The following is a 24,252-nucleotide window of genomic DNA, read 5'->3' on the forward strand; positions in this document are numbered from 1 at the left end:
AGAAAACTGCTGGTTAAGGACAGTGGTTGCATCGCAAATCTTTGGAAACACCCGGAAAGATTCTCAGGGCAGCTCCCCAAGGCGGTAGTTCCCGGCGGGCTGGCGGGTCTGCGAGGCGGACGGCTCAGCTGGGCGGTGCCGGGTCCGCGCTCCAGGCTCGGCGCTCGAACCCCGGCCCCGCCCTCTGTAGCCGGGATCACGCGCAGGGGCCTCGCGGGCCAGCAGGCCCCGCCCCCCGAGGGGGCGGGGCGGGTACGAGGCACGCAGGCGCACTAGCATTCGGGCCCCGGTGCCCGGGCCTGTGGGGCCGGCGGCTGCCGCTTCGCGCAGACGGAGTCGGCGACGTGGGGCCCGCGTCCGGCCCGTCCGCCGCAGCCTGTCACCGTCGCCCCGGAGTGGCCGCGCCGGGGCAGAAATGCTGCTGGCCGGCTGGTGCCTGCTTTGGCTTGGCTTAGTCCTGGCCTCGGTCTGCGCCTCCCTGGAGTCTGCGGCGCCTGGCAACTGGACCATAGGTGCAGCCCTAGCCCTCGCTCAGATTGCGGGCTCCCTACCTCCTCCTCTGCCTACGTCCATCCTTAACTTCCTGTCTCTGCCCCGTCTACTATTCCGTATAACATCCATCCTTCCTTTCCTCCCTCCCACGATCTTTTCTTCCCCCCATCCTTCTCTCCCTCCCTAAATTCTTCTTTCCTTTCCTCTATTCTTCCCTCCCTCCCTCATCCAGGCTTGAGGCCATGCTCAGAGCCTAATTCTGCCACCCGGGACTGGAGCTTCTTCTGTGCACCCACTCCCACCCTCCCTGAGGCACAACCCTAGTCTCCCCCTCCCTGGCTTGGTTGGCGGGGCTGTCCAGGGTGCAGGGGCCAGCCTACGGCCACTCAGTACCCTAGCACCAACCGTGGCTGGGGGTTCATTGTCAGTGCAGGTGATCTCACTGAAGCTCCTCCCTCCCATACAGCTCCTCTGAATGTCCTTCTAATCATCGTGGATGACCTGCGCCCTTCTCTGGGCTGTTACGGGGACAAGCTCGTAAGGTCCCCAAACATCGACCAGCTGGCATCCCACAGCCTCCTCTTCCAGAATGCCTTTGCCCAGGTATGTCTGGGGACCTCTAGGTGTGGGTGTGTGCTTTGTGCAGTGGGTTAGGGGATGGGGTCCTTTCAGCTATGGTTAGATGGCACCGATTGGGCCAGGCATTTCTGGAAAATGGTGGTAGAGAAAACCTGGTTGTGTACCGGCAAGGAAGCTTGTGCCTTCAAGCTTGGGCAGAGGTTGTCCCTTGACCCTAACATGCTCAGGATGGTCCTGCCCAGCTTTCTTCCCCAAAGGGGATTGCCTGGTGCTGAGAAGGAAGGGGTGTTGCAGAATGGCACTCTCAGGTCTGCTAACCGACCTTGGGCAAGCACCATGCAGCTTGCCATGGCGGCCCTCACGGGGCAGCCTTTAAGACCCTTGCTTCAGTTCACCTGTGGGACACCATCACACAGGACACAAACATCTGCTTGTTTGAGGGGCTGAGTCCTTTCCTGCCTCTTTGTGGGAAGACTTATTCCTGGTGTCTGAGTGAGGCCCTTGTCCCACTGGTTGGCTTTGATCTGCATGACTCAGCTGCCAAGCTGTTTTGCTGAGGACTCTTGAGGTTGCCTGGTTACCTTTTAGCATCCAGACTCTGTTTGCCTCTGAGGACATTTCCCTCTGCTTCTGCTCCCTAACAGCAAGCAGTGTGTGCCCCGAGCCGTGTGTCCTTCCTCACTGGGAGGAGACCAGACACCACCCGCCTGTATGACTTCAACTCCTACTGGAGGGTACATGCTGGAAACTTCTCTACCATCCCCCAGTACTTCAAGGAGAATGGCTACGTGACCATGTCGGTTGGAAAAGTCTTTCACCCTGGTACTGTTTGCTGTCCAAAATCTGGGTTCTTTTGTGTTTTGTGCCCAAGGGCTGGAATCCCCCTCTGGGGGCTGGGGCTGTGTTTGCAGAGGCCTGTTTGGGCTGGGTGGACACCTCCTTAGTCACTGCTGTCTTTGTACAAAATACTACTTCTCACCTTAGCTTCATGTTCTCACCGAAAGTGAAAAAGGGTAGTAGGACTTTTTTCTTTCGGCAACTAGTCGTGGTGCTGTTTGGTTTCTTTGGCTTCTCAGCCAGAAGGAAGGGCACTGGCTGGGGAGGTGGCAGTGTTGGGTGCGAGTCCAGCTCTGCACCTGACTGACCCTCTGTGCCCCGGGATCCCTGTCAGTAAAGGGAGAGCAGGGTGGCTATGAGGATTTGCCAGTGAAGAGGCCCGCACTTGGGCGCGGCTGCCCATCGTCTGTGAGTTAGGTCAGCAAGAGGAGTGTAAGCTGGCGCCCAAGGCCTGAAGGGTGCCAGGGGCCACCAGTGCTGACTTCCAACACGGCCTGATAAACTGGCTCTTTTTAATGCCAAAATGAGAATGCTGAAACACAAACTTTAAAACTTTTTTAAAACCTATTGAAGTAATGCATGGTTATTTGACAAAAAGTTGGGGGTAAGAAAAGGAAAGTATAAACTAAAGGATATGAATTACTTGTAATTGCACCACACTGAGGAGGGCTGAAGTTTGATGTTCCCTCATTCCAGGCGTATTCTTTTTCTGATTTGAGATTTTCCTGTGTATACAGTTTTATGTTGTGAACGTTTTAAACAAACTTTTCCCCATATGGCTGCCCTTCATGCATGTCATTTTTTAACAACAGCACAGTCGTCTCACATACAAATCCACTGTACTTTAGTCTCAAGTTGATTTCAGGTCTCCATTGTCACACGTACTGCTGGGATGAACGTCTCTGTAGAGGGAACCGATGGACAGTGGCACCAGGGATCCGGGCTCTCGGGTTCCAGTCCCAGCTCTGCCACTTCTTAGCTGTGCAGTTCACCTTGGGCAAATCGTTCTTCCTCTCTCAGCCTCAGATTCCTTCCCTGGCAAATGAGTCATAGCTGCTTGGATTACCTCCCAGGGTAGCGTCCCAGTTCCGGTAGTTCAAGGGTGTGAAAGTGGGTTGAAAGCCCACTTTATACGACAGTAGTGCTTATTGCTAAGGACGATGACTTGAACGTTTTCAGTAGCTTTGCCTTTGCTCACTGGTGACATCAGCAGGCTCAGCAGCCTTCTGGAACCCAGCTGGCCAGTCCAGGTTGAGGATAGCATTTGGCTGGGCTAAGTGGGGCCCAGGTTTGGAAAGTGTTTCTGTCAGGAATCATGTGTTGCCAAAAGCCCACCATCAGAACTTTCCGCAGTTGGCGCTTACACCCTGACAGCCTTTGCCTGACTGAGCACAGCAGGAGGGGAGAGACAAGTTTGGGGGAGAAGGGGAAGTAGGGCAGAGGGAAGGCCGCGCTTCAGGAAGGGAGGCTAAGGAAGGCCCGAGTGGTGTTGATTATTAGATTGTGGAGTCAGGCTGTAAGCAGCATGTCTTACCCAGAGAACGAGAGCTTAGCCTGCAGTCCTTGTGGAAACCTGTTTTTCAGCTGGGTCTCTCTTCTCACGACCTTGCCTGCGAGGCAGGGACCTGTTCACGGAAGACAGCAGCTACCATTGATCGACTGCCAGGGACGTGCCAGTTCCTGTGCTGGCCGCTCCCGCAGTCCTCTCCTCAGCAGCAGGCTGGGGGAGGTTTTAGCATCAGCATCATTGCTTGAGGAGGAACTTGAGGCTTACGGAAGTCAAGGAGCTTGTGCAAGGTTGCGCGGGTAATACGGGGCAGTGCTGAGATTTGAACCCGGTTCTGTTGGCCCGCGCTGCTCTTTCCACTGTGCTTGCTGTGTTGATAAGCCCTGCACCCACCGCCCCCTGTCCCTCCAGTCCCGCCTTGCCTGGTGCTGCCCGTTGGAGCCTGACGGTCACTATGCTGGTGACGCTTTCTCCTGTGGCTCTTTCGACCTACACTACTGTCTCTGCTCCTCCTGTCTCATCCCCCTAGGCGACGCTTCCCTTCGGATCCCACACAAGCCTCACCGACTCCTCACAGCCCTTGCTGACCCATCCGCTCTGTGGCCCCCCCCACTTACACGCCACTTCTGCTCTCTAGATGGCTGGCCAGCCTTCTGGAGTTTCACTGTTCTTTTCTCTTCCCAAATGGACTACAAACTGCTGCACTTAGGGCCGGGTTTCTGCTTCATGAATGAGCACTGAACCTGGGGTCCTAAGGCCTGGGTTTGAGTCCCAGCTCACTTATCTAATACGTGGTTGATATCAGTCTAGGCACTGGCCTTCCCTGAGCCTCCCCTTCTGCACCTGGCCCATGGTGGTGCTGCTGCCTCTTTGTAGGGTCTGGGAGAGGCTCCAGCAAGGGCTCTGTAGGGCCGCGTTGCTGTCGCAGGCTGGCCGATCCTACCCTTTGGGTTTCTTCCTCGGAGCCTAGCATGAATTGCCAGGGCTTAAGGGACTGGGAGGTCAGATGCCTAGTACTCAAATAGAAACCTGGAGAGTTGGCTTTAATGGGGACTTCTCATCATCTGCCTAAGCTCTTGATTTTATAGATGAGGAAAAAGTCCCAAAGAAGGGAGATGATACTTCTGTAGCTGTTCACAAAGTTTTGATTTGGAGTGGGGAGGGCATTGAAGGACCCTTCAGGTTTTATTTAATGACTTTCTTTTTCCCCCCCTTAAGGAATATCTTCCAATTACAGTGATGATTCTCCGTATAGTTGGTCTATTCCACCTTATCATCCCTCCTCTGAAAAGTATGAAAACACCAAGGTAAGGATGTGAAAGGGGTACTGTTCTGAAGAGGAACTGCTTTCTTCCTGTGTAACAGGATTAAGCTTAACTGTTGCGTATACCTCACGTTCTTTCAAGCTGGTTATACAGTGAAGTTTGTGGGTTTTGTCTGTGATCATGACTTGACAGAGACGGGTGTTACGATCTTTTTTTTAAAGATTTTATTTATTTATTTGACAGAGAGAGAGAGAGAGCACAAGTAGAGGGAAGTGGCAGGCAGAGGGAGAGGGAGAAGCAGGGGAGCCCGATGTGGGGCTCCATCCCAGGACCCCAGGATCATGACTTGAGCCGAAGGCAGACGCTTCACCGACTGAGCCACCCAGGCACCCCAGAACTTCATTACTTTCTTTTTAAAGATTTTATTAAGTAATCTCTACACCCAAAGTGGGGCTCAAACCCCCAACCTTGGGCGCCTGGGTGGCTCAGTCGTTAAGCGTCTGCCTTCGGCTCAGGTCATGATCCCGGAGTCCTGGGATCGAGCCCCACATCGGGCTCCCTGCTCAGCGGGAAGCCTGCTTCTCCTTCTCCCACTCCCCCTGCTTGTGTTGCCTCTCTCGCTGTGTCTCTCTCTGTCAAATAAATAAATAAAATCTTAAAAAAAAAAAAAACCCAACCTTGAAATCAAGAGTTGCATGCTCTACTGACCAAGCCAGCCAGGTGCCCCAAAACTTCGTTACTTTTTATAGCCAAGTAGTATTCTGTTGTGTGGGTAGAACACACTTTATTTATCCCTTCCGCAGTTGGTGGACATTTGGGTTGGTTCCACTCTGTGGCTACTACAAACATTCACGGACACATTTTTGTGTGGCTTAAGTTTTCTGTTCTCTTGGGTAGAATTGCTAGGTCAAGTATTTGTGTGGACTTAGGTTTTCATTTTTCTTGGTGTCTCCCTAGGTGTGGAATTGCTGGGTTATGTAATGACGCTCTGTGTAACTGTTTGAGGAACCGCCGGCGTGTTTTCCACAGCAGCTGCCCTGTTTCACACCCCCAGTGGCTATGGATGAGGGTTCCAGTTTCTTCCCGTCCTCGCCAGCACTTGTCATTGTCCAGTTCTAAAATTTCTAGCCATCCTAGCACGTGTGGGGCGGTAGCTCACTGTGGTTTTGACTGGCATTTCTATGATGAATAATGACATGAAGCATCTTTACATGTGCTTATTGGCCATTTATCTGTCTTGTCTGGAGAGACATCTATTCAAGTCCTTTGCCCATTTTTTAATTGGCTTTTTTTTTAATATTGAGCTGGAGACAGATTTGTTTTGATCATTAGTTTCCATGGGTTTCCTTTAATTAATTATGACCTGGAGACAGAAGATTAACAGCAAGAAGCTAAGTGCTGGTGGATTTCTGGCCTCTGCCTGGAGAAGAGGAGATGCTTCTCTGTTTCAGTTCTCCTTCGTGTGTGCCCGGCCAGGGTACATGAGGCGGACTTAGAGGGCAGCTGCTGTGAATGCTAAGTCCATTGTGCGTGCACACCAACCTTCGTGACTTCTCTTTCTTGCATTTAAAGAGCTGACTTGAGGGGCGCCTGGGTGGCTCAGTTGGTTAAGCGACTGCCTTCGGCTCAGGTCATGATCCTGGAGTCCCTGGATCGAGTCCCACATCGGGCTCCCTGCTCAGCAAGGAGCCTGCTTCTCCCTCTGACCCTCCCCCCTCTCATGTGCTCTCTCTCTCTCATTCTCTCTGTCTCAAATAAATAAATAAAATCTTTAAAAAAAAAAAAATAAATAAAGAGCTGACTTGATATGTTTTGTCTTGAAAGACATGTAGGGGGCCGGACGGAGAACTCCATGCCAACCTGCTTTGCCCCGTGGATGTGGCGGATGTGCCAGAGGGCACCTTGCCTGACAAACAGAGCACTGAGCAAGCCATCCGCTTGTTGGAAAAGACGAAAACATCGGCCCGCCCTTTCTTCCTGGCTGTTGGGTATCATAAGCCGCACATCCCCTTCAGATACCCCAAGGTGAAGAGCTGCCTGACAGCTGACCCCACACCTCTGTGACAGCTGTGTCATTTGCTGAAGGAGGGGTTGGTGTAGTGGGGCCATGTCCTGCCATCCCTGGTCACCAGGGGTGCCCGATGGTGCTATCGTACTTAGTGGCGTGAAGATGGGATTCAGAGGTCAAGGCTAAGAAGTAGGCTTAGGGCATGTAAGAATCTTGTTGGGAATGCTCGGCTTCCTCCCTCTCCACTGGAGGGTTTTATTTCTTTTCCTTGAACTCGGGGAGCACGTGTTGGGTTGGACGGTAACATCAACATGGAGAAGTCAGAGCTGGCCGCTGATGCCCGTGGTAAGGGACGGTCCTTGGGGCACAATTCCAAGGGCCGTGAAGCCCTCTTCAGTAATTGGCATTCCCCCTGAGCCTGGCATGTGAGACCCCTTCCACACAGGGTGCTGCATTGCTCGTTGCAACCTGAGTGCTGTGCTCGCCTGTCCATCATTTAGAGTGTATAATCTCTTCTTTTTAAAAGTCTTTTTCAGTTTTTCCCTGTTGTGTCTTCTCTGGGCCTGAGCAGCGCATTCTTTTGACTTTGTAAAGAATGCCCCTCATTTGTGTTGGGAGTGGAGAGCCAAAGGCGTGCTCTTTGATGCTTCGATTGGCCCAGGGGATCTCACCTTCCTAGCGGGATCTGTCCCCCTTTGACGGAGGGAGACTCACTTCTGCCTCTTGTGCAGACAGGAGCTCACCTAGCCGGCCTAGCTGCTCTCCTTAGCAAGGCCTGCTTGCAAGGCTGGCCTTTGGCCAGCCTCTGGGAACCTGGGCCCTGGGAGAGTTCGCACCGCTCCCCAAGCGAGGAGTGGCTCCCTGTGCCCACACTGTTTACGCACACCCCTGCTCTCCCGCCTAAAGTCTGTGGCGTCGATATGTGCAGGCAGAGGGGGCCTGGGTGGGCAGCCCCAGTAAACAGCCCGCGTGCTGAGGCTCTAATGAGCTTCCATGGCAACAGCATCTCACACACGTTGTTACACAACTCATTGCTGGGGGAATTAAGCACGTCCTGTATGACTTCACTGGGAGAGGATTCTGGAAGCTTGTGCCTGGTTTTCCCTGGGCTTCGCTCACGTGGCTTTGCCCTTTGCTGATTGTGTTTGGTAGCCGCAGGTAGGACTGTTCTAAGTTCTGTGAGCACTCCTGAGGAGTTGCCAAACCTGAGGGAGGTTTCGGGAACTGGAAATACCCCCTACCCCTTTTCCAGCTGGAGGGGAAGTAGGAAGTGGGGACAGGAATAGGATGACGTTGATTTGTATGAAAAAAGAGCTGTTGCTGCTTGGTTTATAGGAAACAAGTGGCATGATTTCATTACCATGGGCATCTTGTGACAGTGACCTTAGGCCTGACCTTCAGGTAGGGGAAGGTACCTGGGGAGTGTCAGTGAGTCACCGTGTAAACACACCCCGGGCTTAGAGAACAAGGGCAATAGAAAGACCCGGAGATTCCCAGCCTTGTGCCTTTGCTGAAAGAATGACAACCTGGTGTCTTTGTGTGCTTTTCCCCCAAGGAGTTTCAGAAGCTGTATCCCTTGGAGAACATCACCCTGGCTCCTGACCCCCAGGTCCCTGCTGGCCTCCCTCCCGTGGCCTACAACCCCTGGATGGACATTAGGAAGCGGGAGGACGTCCAGGCCTTGAACCTCAGTGTGCCCTATGGCCCAATTCCTGTGGATTTTCAGGTACCAGGGACATATTTGGGGGAATCACTGGGCTCTTATGTATGGCATGACGTCATTGGTGACATCACCCCACCCATCGTGTCTTACGCAGAATCTTCTCTGTGCTAGGTGTCTTCTGAGGCGCTGGGGCTGGGGGTGGTCTGGAGGAATTTAGGATATGGGAAGTGCTGGGTGGATATCGTCTCCCAAGCCGTGTCTCCACTTGCAAAGAAGCGGTGGGGGGAGGGCATCTGGAGATGTGGTGATTGACTAGATGTTGGCACTGGGGTAGGGAGGAGGTCTGGATGACCCATTCACTGACTCATGGGGGATGCTGTTTAATCCAAGTGACAGTTCATCAGCGGTAGAGTGGCGGGTGGGTACCGTGCAGCCCAAAATGTTCAGTTTGCTGGCACTTGCACGGCCCCTCTGTGGGAAGGCCTACGCAGGCACCTGTCACTCTCGGCTGGTGGTGCGCTGAGTAGGGCCTTGGCGCAGAGGGAGCCCTTTGCCATTGTGTGGAGGCGGAGTTAGACTCCTCAGCTGACTCATCAGTCACCCGCCCCCTGGAGTGCAGAAAACATGCTGACCAGTGCTCTTTCTGGAATATTCCACAGGCAGCCTGCAGTGAAAGGTAGAGGGCAATGGTTTTAAAGGGTGCTTCCTGGACCACCTGCATCAGAATCCCCATGAGGGCTTGTTGGAAGTGCAGCATCCTGGCCCAACTCAGACTCAGGGGATTGGGAGCTGGAGGAGGGGCCTGAGAACTGGCATTTGCAAAAGCACCCCTGGCAATTTAGATGCACGCAGAAGCCTGCAAGTACTGCCATAGGGTATAGTTCAGAACAAAACAAAATATCCAGGCGTCTCTTGCTAGTCAGAGCTGTTTGGACAGTGAGGGTTTGGGTGGTGAGGGGAGTGCACCCCTCGTGTCCGTGGGACTCCCGAGGTTCACCTGGCAGTGGTGAGAGTTGGGAAAGGAGCGGCTTCATCACGTGGCTCTGTCCCTGACTTCTCGTCACAGGGGTTCCGAGAGCAAGGTTGTTCGAATGGCATCTCCGAGCCTGCACCTGGATGCCTTGTTAGTGCCGGTCACTTAAAATGTCCCTTTAAAATGGACTGTGTCCCAAGGAGGGTGCTTCGTGTTTTCTGTGTGTCATCTCCTCTGGTCCCCATGGAAACCGACTGGGGTACATGCCCTCCCTGTTGTCCAGGTGGGGAAACTACAGGCAGGGAGGTGTGGTGACTTGCCCCAGATCACAGAGTTAGTGCCATGGGGAGTCCAAATTCCCCACTGGAGACACGGAATGCCAGAGCCTCGTGCTTTGTCTTGTCAGTTCTTAACAGCCTGGGTTCAAATTCCCATTCTCCCCCATACCAGCTGTGCAGCCCCTGGCAAGTCCCTTTACCTCTCTGAGCCTGTTTTCTTATCTGTAAAACGGAAACGAGGTGGAGAAAGGTTTCCAGCAGGGAGCACAGCGAACCTGAGAAAACATCTAGGATGGTGCCAGCCGCATGTGAGGGCTCCTTCAGATGCCCTCTCCCCACCCCCCGCCCACTGGTGCTGTCGCCGCCCAGAAGACCTCCCTGGTGTGCTTGCGTGCTGCTCCCTGCCCCACATTCTCCTTGAACTTGGGCCCTGCTCACTGCTCTTTGGCAGCTTTGGGTGTCTGCGCCCAGGCCGCATCTCCCTGCACTCTTGAGCCTCTCAGTTCTGCCCTCTTCAGCCTCCAGCCCTCTCGCTCTGCTCCACGGGAGGGAGGGACCTCAGGGCCCACCCTCGGGGGTGTGTCACCTCCTAGGCCGGCTCCTCCTCGGTCACCACCCTGACCACAGTCTCTTCTCACAGCTCCTTCACCCCACATACTCATTCCCCACACGCCTCCTGGCGATTGTGAGTGGGGACTTCTCTCCCCCTGGGCTTCGCTCCTGGACAGGTGGCTTACTGTTCTCGCCCGCCCCTCGAAATACTTGTGCCCCGATCACGGGACGGTCCAGCCACCACTCTGCTCTCAAGCCCAAGTCCTGAGACTGCTGGACTGAATCCGTGCAGCCCTGAGGTGGAGACACACAGGCCCAGCCTCCAGCCCCAGCAGCCCACCCACGAGGGCTCTCTGCTCAGGACTCTCTTGCCCCGTGCGGCTGCTCACCTCCTGTCCTTTACACCCCTCTTCACCATCTCTCAGCAGATGACACCATGCCCTCACCTGCCCTTCAAGGGAGAAGGAGGGAAATGTGGCCTTAGTGTCCGTTCGTTCTTCATTCGCTTCTGCCCAGCCTCCTGCCTCCCCAGCCCACTCAGCGCTCTTACCTAGGTCGGCACTGACCTTGGCAAATAAAATTCATCCTTGTGGGACCTAACCTTCCCAAAGTCCCTGCTGCTTTCTCACTGTTGGCTGGTGCCACTCCTCCTTGGCCCCCTCACCGGTCCTCCTGGGCCCCCTCTGCCCCCCTTCTCTTTCTGTGTCTGCTGCTTAGGAGGTGCTGCTCCACTGGGTCAGCCCCAGGGCCCCCACTGGAACCTTCCTGCCCCTTCTCTCCTCCTATCCCAGTCTTGCTTCTGATTTCAGACATGTCTGTCCACTTGCCTGTGAGGGTCATTGCCACGCAATTGCCTGTGGAGACCTCTGCTTCCTAGGACCCATGGGGCCACGCCACCACTCCTGCTCTTCCTCTTCTCCTTCCTCCCCCTCCTCCTCTTCTTGTGCTCCCCATGCCATTGAATGGTGCCACCAGCTGAACAAGAAACCTGGAGTCAGCCTGGGAATCCTCATCTCCTTCCCCACCGGCTTCCTCCACTGCCCGCACTCCTACTGGATCTCCCTGCATTCCCTTCAGATCCGTACTGCCCTCTTGCTCTGTCACGTCTTTCATGACCACTGCAGTTGGTCTGGGTTCGATTTGTTCATTCAACAAGTGTCTGTCAGGCTCCTCCTACGGGCCCAGCACTGATCTAGCGCCATTCATCCCCTGACAGGTGCTCTGGGCTGTTGTCAGACTCACGCACGTGAAGCCCAGATCGCATCAACTCACCTTGAATCGCCTCAATGCCTCCCTTGGCCTCCAGCCTGGGTCCCTCCATTGCTCTTCTCCTGCCTGCTGGGAGGTTGTTAGACATGAGACTCACATGCAAGCCACAGTCTGTGAGGACAAGCAGTTGCTGTCCTGCTGGGTTAAAAGGTAGTCAGAGGAAAGACCCAGCCATGGCCATTGTTATGGGCTCAGTTGTGTTCCTCGAAAACTTAAAGTCCTGACCCCCTCAGAATGGGGCCTTGCTTGGAACTAGGGTCATTGCAGATGTCATTAGTTAAGATGAGGTCATACTTGAGTTAGTATGACGGGTGTCCCCGTAAGAAGAGAAGAGAGACACACCCGGGAAGAAGGCCATGTGGGGATGGAGGGAGAGACTGGGGTGATGCGGCCACAAGCCCAGGGACACCAAGGCTGCCAGCCACCAGCAGCAGCTGCACGAGACGAGCCCCTCCATCAGAGCCCTGGGGGAGAGTGTGGCTCTGCCCCCCCTGCATCTCAGTAGCTGTCTCTTGTTCTAAGCCCCCCAGTTTCTGGTCTTTGGGGAAGGAATAGAACTTCGTTGGGTCTTTGGTGCCACCCTCAGCAGAGTTTGGAGTAACTGGGGGGGGAGGGGTGCATTTTCGTTTACATGGTCACCTCCTGGGACCCATAAGAATAGGTGAAGGAGACAGAAAGGGACAGTAAGTGGCACATCCGTCTGCTGTGACCTGTGCCCTAAAGTGAAATCTGATTTGCTTAGAAAAGAATCTTCCTTTTGGATCTGCTGTGGACCCTGGATTTCACCAGGAGCATGTGGGCCCAGGGACACAGATGGTGGGGAAATGTGCTTTATGTTTTGGCTGAGCAAGTCAAGGGCATCAGCAGAGGTGACACGGCTCTGTGCATGCGGTTAAAGTGGCACTCACTCTCCTCCTTTAACGTGCAGCGGAAAATCCGCCAGAGCTACTTTGCCTCCGTTTCGTACTTGGACACGCAGGTTGGCCGCCTTCTGAGTGCTTTGGATGATCTCCAGCTGGCTAACAGCACCATCATTGCATTTGTCTCCGATCACGGTAAGCATTTTCCGGTCCCCTGGGGAGTCACTCAGAGCACCTGGACTTCTCTGCAAAACATGCTTTTCTAGATTGCCTTAAACACAGGCGTGTTCTCTTTTGGGAATCAGCAGTGCCCCAAGTCTGGGGTCTTGAGGTGCTTTTATGATGGCCTGTTAGTCCTGGGACCTCTCTCCGTAGAGGTGGGGCCCCTTTTGGGTCCAAGGAGCATCTTGGATGCTTGGGTGGGGACCTCGTAGAACCTTTTTTTTTCTGGATGAACTCAGCAGGAACCCTCCATTTGTATGGGGAGCCCTTTTAACCCATGCTTCCAATCTAGAGGGTTGGAGGACTTTTAGTTTTTCTTAGGAGGATCTGGAACAATCCTGGCACGGCCCAACAAGGCCCTCGGACCTGACTTCACTCCTCCACCCCCAGTCCCTATATTCTTTCTGCCAAGAGCCTGGGGCTTGCAATGCTTTCTCTCTTTTAAGGCAGTTTCCCACTTTTTCCAAAAATGAAAACAATTTATTTAAAAAGATTCTTCTTAATTTGAAAATTTTTAACATGTCCAGGAATAGAGGATAAACAACAACCCCCAGTCCCCATCACTGTGCTCCCCAGTTACCCACTCCTGGTGGTCTTGTTTGGCTCATCCTCACCCCTCCCCTCCCCCCAAATTATTCTGAAGCAAATCCCAGGTTGTTTAGGTTTCTGAACAGTATCTCTAAAAAATTTAGCTCTTTTAAAATATAACCATACTACCATTATCATACTTAGAGATAAGAAAACAGTTCTTTAGTATCGTCAACTGTGTAATGGGACGGTATCAACATATAGTCATTGTAAAAAGAAAAAAGCATAGAGAGCATATAATGTAGGGCCAGAGCACCCTGCCCTTCCCTTTTATCCCACCTGCCCGGGCCGACCTGGTGCTGACAGACCTTTGGTTGTGCAGCGACAGGTGGCTGTGGTGTGTGCGGGCGTGGGGATGTATGTAATATATAGTCATGGGACGAGGCAGGATCGATTGTGCTTATCAACTCTTTTGTTCCCTGGTTTGTTTTTTCCACTTAATGTCACGGACAGTTCTCCATGTGATTTCTCACGGGCCTACCTTAAGCCTTGTAAAGACCCACATTATTTTGTTATACACGGAGGTGTCATAATGTTTCGCTCTCTCCCTAATGGTTTGCCATCCACTTCTGACCCCTCTTGTCAGTGCTCAGTTTCCTGTCCCAGCGCTAACACAATCCGCTGTGCCGGGGAAGAAGGCAAGGCCCACTCAGAAGCTCTCTTTGCTCTAAGGCCGCTGCATTGATTACAAATGGCTCTTCTCAAATGGCCCTCCTGAGACTCCCTGCCTCCGAACCACAAAAGCCTCTCGAATCCATACATGGCAGCTTTATGTGGCTTTGGTTATTTTGTAACATGAAATACTCAAGGTGCAATCTGTTTTTTATATTTTTTTATATCAAAAAGGGTGCTTAGAAGCAGCATTAGAAATTTCCAGCTCGAGTGGTCAAGCTGTCTTTTGCAAGGAAGGTTTTCAATCAGGGTTAAGAGGGTTGTGTTTTTCATGAAGGTTAAGGGTCTGCAATCAAGTTCTATTTTTTTGGTCTGTGCTTTATTTTAACAATTGAACAAGATATCTCTGCCTTTTTGAAAGGTGAGCGATGTGGCAGCATCACACTTCATGGTTTGGTGGCACACCCCATCAAGTGGAAAGTGGAACCCGTGGGACTTGTGTCCAGAGAGGGCAGCACAGGACAGGGCAGCATCCCCGCCCAGTCAGGACGAGCCCCTCTCAGGAGGGGAGGCCTGGCCTGCGTGCAGGGTGGGGGGGATGGGGGCGCTGGGCCCTCGGAGCCCAAGCTGGGTGCAAGTGTTAGTTGCTTGCTAAAAGAAGATAGTTTTGTTTGGGAATTTAGTATGTTTTTTTCCTTTTAGAGGTTTCCTCATTCAAGACAAATGTCTAACTTCAAATAAAGCAGTATTTAGGGAAGATCACCCTGTTTGTGGTAATTATAGAGGAATTTCTTCTATGTGATGAGTTTTTGCTTCCTCTGGTTTCTACAGCAGGGAGTGAAATGGTATCTGAAATGAACAAGCTGAGCTGTGATGTCATTATTTGTTTTCTGTTACTCTGTGCTTTTTGTGAACCAGGGTGGGCTCTAGGTGAACATGGAGAGTGGGCCAAATACAGCAATTTTGACGTCACTACTCGCGTGCCCTTGATGTTCTATGTTCCCGGGAGGACAGCTCCGCTTCCAGAGGCAGGCGAGAAGCTTTTCCCTTACATCGACCCTTTCGATTCTGTCTTGGAATTGATGGAGCCAGGTATAAAATGTGCTGAAGTGATATTGCTTGATAGTAAACTCCCTCTACTTTATATGCAAACCATCTCACCGATTCATAGCCCGGGCCTTACCCGGCCCTGTCTTCCTGTCCAGGGTTGGCATTCCTGAGTACTTCTGGGTCCGGGAGGAGTGGCAGGGCCGGAGCCAACACGTATGGCCCCAGTCCACGAGGAGCCTGGAGAGGGGGTGGGACGAAGGAGTAGGCAGCATCCCCAGGATGAGGAGGACTGTCGTGGTGGAGATGACCGTGTGCTCCGAGGCTCAGAGGAAGGGGGCGGCAGACTCCTCCAGGGCAGGAGCCTGCCCCCTGACAGATGAGCAGAACTCCGTTACCCGCACCCTTCGGGCAGGGACGCAGCCCTTCGTGAGGGAGGCATTTGCCACATTGGCAGCTCAGCAGTCTAGTGAGCCACTAGACCTATAAAGTCTGCCAGGTGACTCTGCTTCTGCCCTGCCCTCCCCAGCAGTGAAGGGCACGTTTACTTTGACTTCCACGTGTCAGTCTGTCCCGGCCTTGCAAATGACACTGATACCTCTCATCTCTAGGTGGAAACCCCCAGGCCTGCAGTTCCTTCACAGTAGTGATAGACCCATGGTTATCCTGGTCTCTGCTTTCCCCAAAGCTCCAGTTTAAAGAAAACATTTCCAGAAATGTCCCTGGAACAAGATACCCTTTGCTGCCGCATGGGGCGACCTGTGTAGGTTCTTTGCCAGTTCTTTCTTGAGTTGATCTGCTCAGCACAGAGATGAGTTGTGTATGAGTTAGAGTACTTTTTCCATGAACTCTGCAAAACCAGGTTGCCCCCTTTCTGGACTTCTGCATTTAATCCATCTAAATCCACTTAACGTCTAAATCTTGTCCTTTATATTGATTTTTGTTGATTTGTTGTTGTTGTTGTTCTGGCCCATCATTCCGGCCTTTCTGGATGTTTCCAAGTTTGCTTCATATGGCCCGATTTTATTTTCTCTACATTTGATTTTTGTATGCTGCATACTCTGTCTTCTTTCAAGTCATTGATAAAAAGCTTAAACCATCAGGGCATGATTATAGCCCTCTGTTTGCTTGGAGAAATCTGACAGGTTGAGAATGTTTTTTGAAACTTTTTTGGGGAGGTGTTCAGCAAGTTGTAAATTCATGTAACTGCACTGTTCCCAGTTTATTCCCCAATTTTATCTCTAGCCTCTATCTCCTCTCTGAACTTTGGACTGGGATTTCCAACAGCCTGTTCCACTTGGCCAGTCTAACACGCCCAAGCTGGGCTTCTGGCCTTTCACTGTAAGCCTTTCTTTTGACCGTCTTTCCCCTCTCAGGGAATGGCCGTGCTTACTCAGGCCAAAAAATTGTGGAGTCGTCCTGACCCCTGCCTGTCTCCCATCCTCCCTACATATGTGATATGTAGTCTGTCCGCAAGCCTATCGCTCTCCATTCAGTCTGGCCATACTGCTTCTCACCGCCTCATGCTGCCACCTTGGATCACAGTGCCACATGTCCTGCTGGATTCCTGCAATAGCTTCCTGAAGTCGTCCTGCTTGTGCCCTTGGCCCGTTGGAGTTCTTCCTCCTCACAGTAGCCAAAGTGATCTTGTCAAAACCCGAGTCAGGGGTGTCACAGCCCTGTTCTGGAGCCTTCTGTGCTCCGGTCTCACTGAGTGAAAGCCCTTATGATGGCCAACAAGGCCTGACGTGATCTGGGCCCCCATTTCTCCCTGCCCTCATCTTTTTACAAGCATTCCAGGTAGCTGTCTTTGCAACAGCCCACAGTCTGGATTTGTCTCATTGCTTCCTCATGACTAGATTCAGGGTAAACATTTTTGACACGTGCACTGCACGTGAGGTGGTGTCACAGTGGGGGCACTTCATGGGGGCCTTCGCCGTTGTTAGTGGTGCCACATTTGATCACCTGATGAAGGTGGTCATGTCAGCCAGGTCTTGCCATTGTAGAAAGTATCTTTTTTAAGCTGCTTTACTTTTTTTCTTTTTCTTTTACTTACCAAATGTGTAGGAAATAAAATTGGGCTGTATAAAGCTAACTCTTAAAGATCCAGAAAGGCCAGAATGATGGCTCAAAGCCCAGATCAGTTTTAACAGGAATCAATATAAAGTATAGGATTGAGACTTTAAAGATGGGTCAACCACAATGTCGTTTCATACCCATTCTCAAAATAAATAGAAACCTACAGCACTGGCATGGCGTGGAGAAAGTGGAACCCTCACATTGCTGGTGGGGAGGTAAAATGGCGCAGCCACTGTGGAAAATGGCTTAGTGGTTCCTCACAAAGTTACACGTAGAGTTACCATGTGACTCCACAATTCCACTCCTAGGGAGATATCCCACAGAATTAAACATAGGTATTCAAGCAAAAACTTGTACGTGAATGTTCAGAGCATCCTTCACAATAGCCAGAAGGTGGAAGCAACCCGTGTCCATTGGCGGATGAATGGAGAGGCCACACGTGGCCTCTCTGTGTAGTGGCATGTTGCTCAGCCTTAAAAAAGGCAGGGCATTCTGACACCTACAACATGGGGGAACCTCGAGGACATTGTGGTCATTGAAGGAAGCAGTCCTAAAGGGACAAATACTGTGTGATTGCACTTACACGAGGTCCCGCGAGGAGTCCAGTTCATAGAGACAAGAAAGTAGGATAGTGGGTGCCAGGGGCTGGTGGGAGGAGGAGATGGGAAGGGAGTGTTCAGTGAGGACAGATGACTGTTCAGGAAAGTGAGAAGCGTTCTGGATATGGATGGTGGGGACGGCTGCACAACAGGGTGGATGTTTTTAATGCCCCTGAACGGGACACTACAGAACATTAAGATGGTAAACGTGATGTTGTTTGTAGTCTGCCACAGTCTAAAGGGCATGTGCTGATGTCCAGGAGGGAGTGATCTGCAGGGTGGTACTACTGAGGCTCCGAATATCTTGTCCCCCAACAGATTTTTACCCAATGGTTAGGGCTTCTGTTGGTGATCCTTGCCTGAATCAGTGATTACACGGGTGGTTCCAAAAGTCACAGATTTTTACAAGTGCCAACCGGCTGTGGGCACCTTCATTTTGCATCCTCTTGTGGGGTGAGGTGCCAAGTTGGCGTTGTTCCTAAACTCGTGGGCCCAAAATAAATGCAAGAGAACAAAAGACAACCTGTGGAGCCCAGACATGCTCCCTTCTTCATCCTGTGAGCTGTGCGGGCTTCTGTAAAGTAGTCTGTTCAGCTGGATTGCTTCCCGTTTCAGGCCGGCGAGTCACAGACCTCGTGGAACTTCTCTCTCTCTCCCCCACACTCGCGGGACTTGCGGGACTGCATGTACCACCTCGCTGTCCCATTCCCTCATTTCATGTTGAGCGGTGCCGAGAAGGCCAGAGCCTTGTGAAGCATTTCCGATTCCAGGACCTGGAAGAGGACCCGTACTTTCGTGGTAATCCCCGTGAGTCTATTGCCTATAGCCAGTACCCCCGGCCTGCAGATTCTCCCCAGTGGAATTCTGACAAGCCGAGCTTAAAAGATATAAAGGTCATGGGCTATTCCATACGCACGATAGACTATCGGTACACCGTGTGGGTTGGCTTCAATCCCCATGAATTTCTGGCTAACTTTTCTGACATCCACGCGGGGGAACTGTATTTTGTTGATTCTGACCCTTTGCAGGACCACAACATGTATAATGACTCCCAGAGCAGAGACCTCCACCGATCACTGATGCCTTGACTCCTGCCAACTAGCGAGGAGGGTGGGTATCACGTGCTCCCTTCCACCTGGGGAGAGGGGGAGTTAGGGCTGGTCATTTGGTGATCACCCATAATGGAAGCAACCTGAGGGGTAGGCGATCGAAGCATGCGTCAACAGTTTGACCTAAGACTATGTAATAGCCTAACCTTTTGATTCTTTATTAATTAGAGTCTTTATTAATTTCTACTTGGTAATCGGACTGGGGCTAGGCTGAACTATTTTTTCCTTTTTTGGACAATCACAGCTTATTTATTGAGTGGATAAGCATAAAGGGAGCAACTGAAAATTGTCATGCTTTTAGCCATCAAGACCATAATAAACATAACACTGTACTCAAGAAATACTGTAATTATCTCTGGAATTTAGTGCATTTCAAAAAGTAGCCATTGGTCACATTAGGTTTCACATGAAGTCCCTGGTTCTTTTGTTTATAATTTAATTATTTAGCCCAATATATTCAAAATATTATGTCAATATTTCAGGTTTCAGGTTTGTAAAATGTGCAGTTAAATAATAATGCTAGATGCTAAGGCCTTAAAGTCTTATCTTCAACTTTTGTTAATAAGATTGCAAATTTTCAAAATCCAGAGATATAATGTGCATGAAGTGATTATGTGGAATTTCTACATCAAATAATAAATAATGCTCAGTAAACTAGGGGCATGAGATATTTGGGAAGTTCAGTTAGAAATGTTCAGGAACTTCTGGCCCAAATAATAATTTGTTAGCAAGTAATATGACCCTTGATCTCAAAGATCACCTATTGAAAGGCAGTTATTCACAGTGGGAAACATGTAAAGGCATAACTGTACCCATGAATTGAGTCACTCAAAACTGTTAGTGTTCTCCTTCTTCAGGAATGCTTGGTTGCAGGTATCCATTTATCCAGGAGGCAGGAAATACTCTACTTGTAATTGCTAATTAAAGACAACACTAATTTTATTAAATTCTGAATTATTTTGAGAATTGGGAAAACTTCATTTAGTATAATATTAGGTAATTTCTAATCCCCCAGAACATAGTTCTGTATTCCCTAAATATGAAAGGAACCAGAAAGGCAGGTGGTAGTTATAATAAGCTTAGCCTACATCATCTTAAAAAGGACGGGGTAGTCACAACTCATATTTATAACACGGGGAAGCTGGTCAGTTATCAGTAGTCATCAGAGGAGTCAACCACATTCTAAATAAACATCTTACGTAGTCCTGTATCGAAGTGAGTAATTTCTAGTAATTCTCTCTTTACAAGTGCTTCAGTGTTTAAAGGTAAATGCTTGTGAAAGAAAATTCTTCAGCAAATTAGGTTAAGTTACTTAAGTGTATTAAATTGTAACAAAAAAGGCAAGATATTATAGTAAAAGATGACTTCAAATCAGTAATTTCAGGAAGTTTTTTTTTTTTTATTAATTAGCCAACAGCAGAGGTGTATATGGTAACACAGCGATCTGTAACACAGCGATCTTCGAGGTGATTAAGTGACTTAGTGTCCTGGCAACAGCAGTTTCTAGCTGAAGAGTGAAGGGCCCTATTCATCTCTCCCGATCCTGAGGCTCATCTTTCTTCTGGAAGCCTCAGCTTTACTAGTAGATGGGTTCCCTGGGCCCTTTATTTCTCCTTCTTCATCCTCTTTATCGCTCTCATCACTTCCACTAAGATTTTTACAATCTAGTCTGTAAATTCCTCGTGACATATTTTCAGTGTATTTAGCTTTATCTCCTACTCCCCAGTTATAATGATAAGTTTTAACACGGGCTTTTATTTCACATCCGTTTGTTGCTCCTGTTGGCCGCAGTGTGTACACTCCATCATTTTTTCTCGCTTTATTTCTTTTAATTTTTTTATTTTTTTAAAGATTTTATTTATTTGACAGAGAGAGATACAGCGAGAGAGGGAACACAAGCAGGGGGAATGGGAGAGGGAGAAGCAGGCTTCCCGCGGAGCAGGGAGCCTGATGCGGGGCTCGATCCCAGGACCCCGGGATCATGACCTGAGCCGAAGGCAGATGCTTAACAACTGAGCCACCCAGGCGCCCCTCGCTTTATTTCTTGAAACACAGTTGTAGTATAAAAAATCTCCCAGTTCTGCCCTTGCTGAAGTTGAAAGCTGAACTGTGCCAGAGAAGAGTGAAGTGACAGATAGGTCGGGGGTGCGGCTGCCCTTCTGGCAGTAATTCACCCGTGTGACCAAAGCCACATCCGGGGCTGGGTCTACACGGGGAGCTTTTGTGTGTCGATCTGTCTCTACTGGAAGTGCTTCTATCTCCTCTCTTCTATGCGAGGACACTGGCCGAGTGCTTCAGCTCTCCTTTGCTTTTGGTTTCTCTCGGCCTCCCTTTAGAAGCAAAGCCTGCATTTCCCATTCAGTGGCACGCTCTTCCAAATCGTCTCACAGGTTATGGGTTAGAACGTAGTCCTGTTAGAAGCAAAGCCTGCATTTCCCATTCAGTGGCACGCTCTTCCAAATCGTCTCACAGGTTATGGGTGGTTACTGTTTTTGACACCGAACCCAACGTAGAGCCACATTTTCTTTCCTTTTGCACGTCTCCCACACACGCTGGGATGAACAGCCACTTTCTGGTTTTCAGACGTCAGTGCTGACCACATTCCTTATCCTGACTCGGCCCAGAGTGAGCACAACTCTGTGGCTCCACACAGCCCTTCTCGTCCCCCTGAGCTGGGCACGTTTTCTTCATGGTTTGTAGAAAGCCCCATTTCACTCGAGCGGAGCTTCTTGCATACAGTGCAGGTGAAACCAGAACTAGCGAGCCCAGAAAATTTGAGTGGCCTCGTTTCCGTGGCTCCCAAACGGGAGGGTGCGTCAGAGCCACCTGAAGGCTTGCTAAATTTCAGCGTGCGGGGCCCCGCCCACAGAGCTTCTGCGTCCTCGCGGCTGGGGTGGGGCCTGAGAATGTGCATTTCCTACAAACTACGCTGTTGCCCCCGAGAGTAGACTTTGAGAATCACCGCTCCTCGGTGTGTGCTGTCCTGTGGCCACTAGGCACACGCGACTGTTTAAATGAATTAAAATGAAATAAACGTTTCCAAAGCAGAATCTGGGTTAGGCTTGCCGTATCTCAAGTGCTCATCAGCCTGACGCGGTTAGTGGCTGCCTTATTGGAGAGCACAGATCTAGAACCTTTCCATCATGGCAGAAAGTGGAACGGAGCTGCCCTAGACTAACTATGAACGCGAGCCAGGTCCACCCAGCGGCTGGCAAGTTCCCCCTGGGGGCTGATTGTCCACCCGGTGTTTGCGTGCAAAAAGGCTTGTCCAGAGGCGCGCCAAGGCTGTTTGGTTGAAGCGCGGCACGGGGAGTGCCCTCTGGCCCTCGGCGCTCACCTCCCCCAGTGCTAGTGCCATCGCCATCGCCATCACCAGCCCTCTCACCTCCTTCCCACGTAGTTACCTCCCCTCCTCTTTCCTCCCTCGCTCCTGAAGAATCCACGTGTCTTCCTGAACTCCCTCTTTGACCCCGCCCTCTGCGAACACCGTCAGTGCCTACCACGGGGTCCACACAGACCTTCGCTGAGCAGTCAGAGTCTTCCCTGGCTCCACAAAGCCCCTTTCCTTGGCCGACCAGTGTGCACGCTGGTCCCTGGCTCTCCCGTGCCGATCCCTGCCTCCCTGCCCGCCCTAGCTTGTCCCCTTCCCTCGCCGTTCATGACCATCCTTCACACTCACTCCCCCGCCCCCACCATCTCCATGAGGCTGGCACTCTGACTTTAGACCGTGTCGTGGCATGAAATGAACAGGAACATTGCTAATGAGTCTTGTGGCCACTTTGGAAAAAAGGTATCTTTTTCTGAGCACAAAGTTAAAGTGTTAATGATAGAAAAACTGGAAAACAGAAATGTAGTTAAAGGCAAGAAAATGCATCAGTATTTTGCCCCAAGATGGTCATTTAATATCTTGCCTTCTTTGGGCTATGAATTTTTTACATTGCTGTGGTCATCCTATGTGTTTTATCTTATAGTTTTATATTCTTCTTTTTCTCACTAAATATTATATGTGGTTACTACAAATTTCTGCAAAGATGCTTTATACTGATGGTAATATATTTTATTGTGTAGCTTTTTTCATAATTAACCTTCTTTCAATGATTGAAAATTCAGCTTATTTCCAAATTTTTGGTATTGTAAATAATGCTGTGATGAACAACTTTGCGAATAAAATATTTTTATGTATTTCAAATTATTCCCTTAGGCTTGTCTCTCTGTGCCAAATTGTCAAAAGCTTCTCTGTTTGGCCCCTCTCCCCACTCTTCTGCTACCTTAGGGTAGTAAAACTAAAAATAAAGCAAGCATACAAATAATAAAAACCATAAAACCAAAAAGCCCCCACCCCTAATGATAATAGGTGAAAGTGGTATCCTGTTTGACCTTGTAACTCTCTGCTTATCAGTGACCTTGATCATTGTTCTCTTTGTAAAATTGTTGGGTGTGTGTATTTCCAGTCATGTGAATTTGCCTTTAAATTTTGGTTATGGATTTCACTTTTTAAAATAAACAAATTGCTCTTTTCCTGTCTGATTTTTTTTTCCTGTTAAACATGGAGACCCTTCCCAATCTGGAGATTGAACAAATATTCATTTTCCTTTGCTGTTTTTGTGGTTCGGTTTTATACTTCATCTACCCCGTCTCTTCACTGATTATCAGAGTCACGTATGCTCATTGTATAAAATGTGGAAGATGTGGAAAATGGTGAGGATGAGAGGAAGAGCCCCCTCCAGAATACAGCCATTGTGACATTCTTGCATTTCTCCCCGCTCTTTTTCCTGCCCACATACATATGCACACATAAGGACATTTGTGTCTTTACATAGATGAGATCTATCACATCCAATCCTGTATCCTTCTGTGATCTAAAATAACGTTAGCGAGGCACCTGGGTGGCCCACTCGGTGGAGCGTCTGACTCTTGATTTTGGCTCAGGTCATCATCTTGGGGTCGTGAGATGGAGCCCGGGTCGAGCTCTGTGCCCAGCACAGTCTGCTTGTCCCTCTCCCTCTGCTCCTCCCTCCTCCACCCTGCCCGGGAGGTGTCAGTGAGGTCAGCCCCTTGCCATCATTCAGAGAAATCTTGCCCTCTGTAGCTAGGGTGAGGCTCGTCCAGCCACCTCGCTCATCTCGCAGCACACACCCCAACATTTTTAACTGATTAAGACGGGGTATATACTCAAAAATAATTAAAAGCAGAGATTGGAACAGATAACTGTGCAGCTATGTTCACAGCAGCATTATTCACAATAGCCAAAAGGTGGAAACAACCCAGGTGTCCATCAGGGGGCGAATGGAGAGACAACAACATGTGGTCTATCTGGACAATGGAGCATTATTCAGTCTTCAAAAGGAAGGAAACTCTGACTTAGGCCACTACATGGATGGCCCTTGAAGATACTACTCTAAGTCAAAGAAAGCAGACACAGACTGATGAATACTGTATGACTCCACTTCTGTAAGGTTCCTAGAGTGGCCAAATTCATAGGAACAGAAAGTAGAATGGGTGGTTACCAGGGGCTGGGGAGAGGGGGACATGGGGAGTTAGTGTTTAATGGGGACAGTGTCAGGCCTCACTGTGTGAGGGGCTTTGGGCATCCCTTCTCTTTGCCCAAGTCCAGCCTTCACACTACAGCTCCTTTGAGGAGTCTCTTGAATTCTGGCCTGGGATGGCGCGTTGAACTAGAACCCAGCTGCCCCCTTTGGCTCCGCCCACTATC

The 24,252-nt window shown here is 50.5% G+C and overlaps 1 protein-coding gene across 1 annotated transcript; it reads left to right on the forward strand.

Annotated features, from left to right (window-relative positions):
* Positions 1 to 280: 280 nt before the first annotated feature.
* Positions 281 to 23,056, forward strand: IDS (iduronate 2-sulfatase). Its single transcript, XM_078064240.1, has 9 exons — positions 281 to 512; positions 959 to 1,095; positions 1,716 to 1,893; positions 4,634 to 4,722; positions 6,505 to 6,705; positions 8,244 to 8,414; positions 12,352 to 12,478; positions 14,624 to 14,797; positions 18,046 to 23,056. The coding sequence occupies exons 1-9, from the start codon at positions 416 to 418 to the stop codon at positions 18,516 to 18,518; spliced, it is 1,647 nt and encodes a 548-aa protein (XP_077920366.1). The 5' UTR covers positions 281 to 415; the 3' UTR covers positions 18,519 to 23,056.
* Positions 23,057 to 24,252: the final 1,196 nt, after the last annotated feature.

This window comes from Halichoerus grypus, chromosome X, assembly GCF_964656455.1.
Source record: "Halichoerus grypus chromosome X, mHalGry1.hap1.1, whole genome shotgun sequence".
In the NCBI taxonomy this organism is placed as follows: Eukaryota; Metazoa; Chordata; class Mammalia; order Carnivora; family Phocidae; genus Halichoerus; species Halichoerus grypus.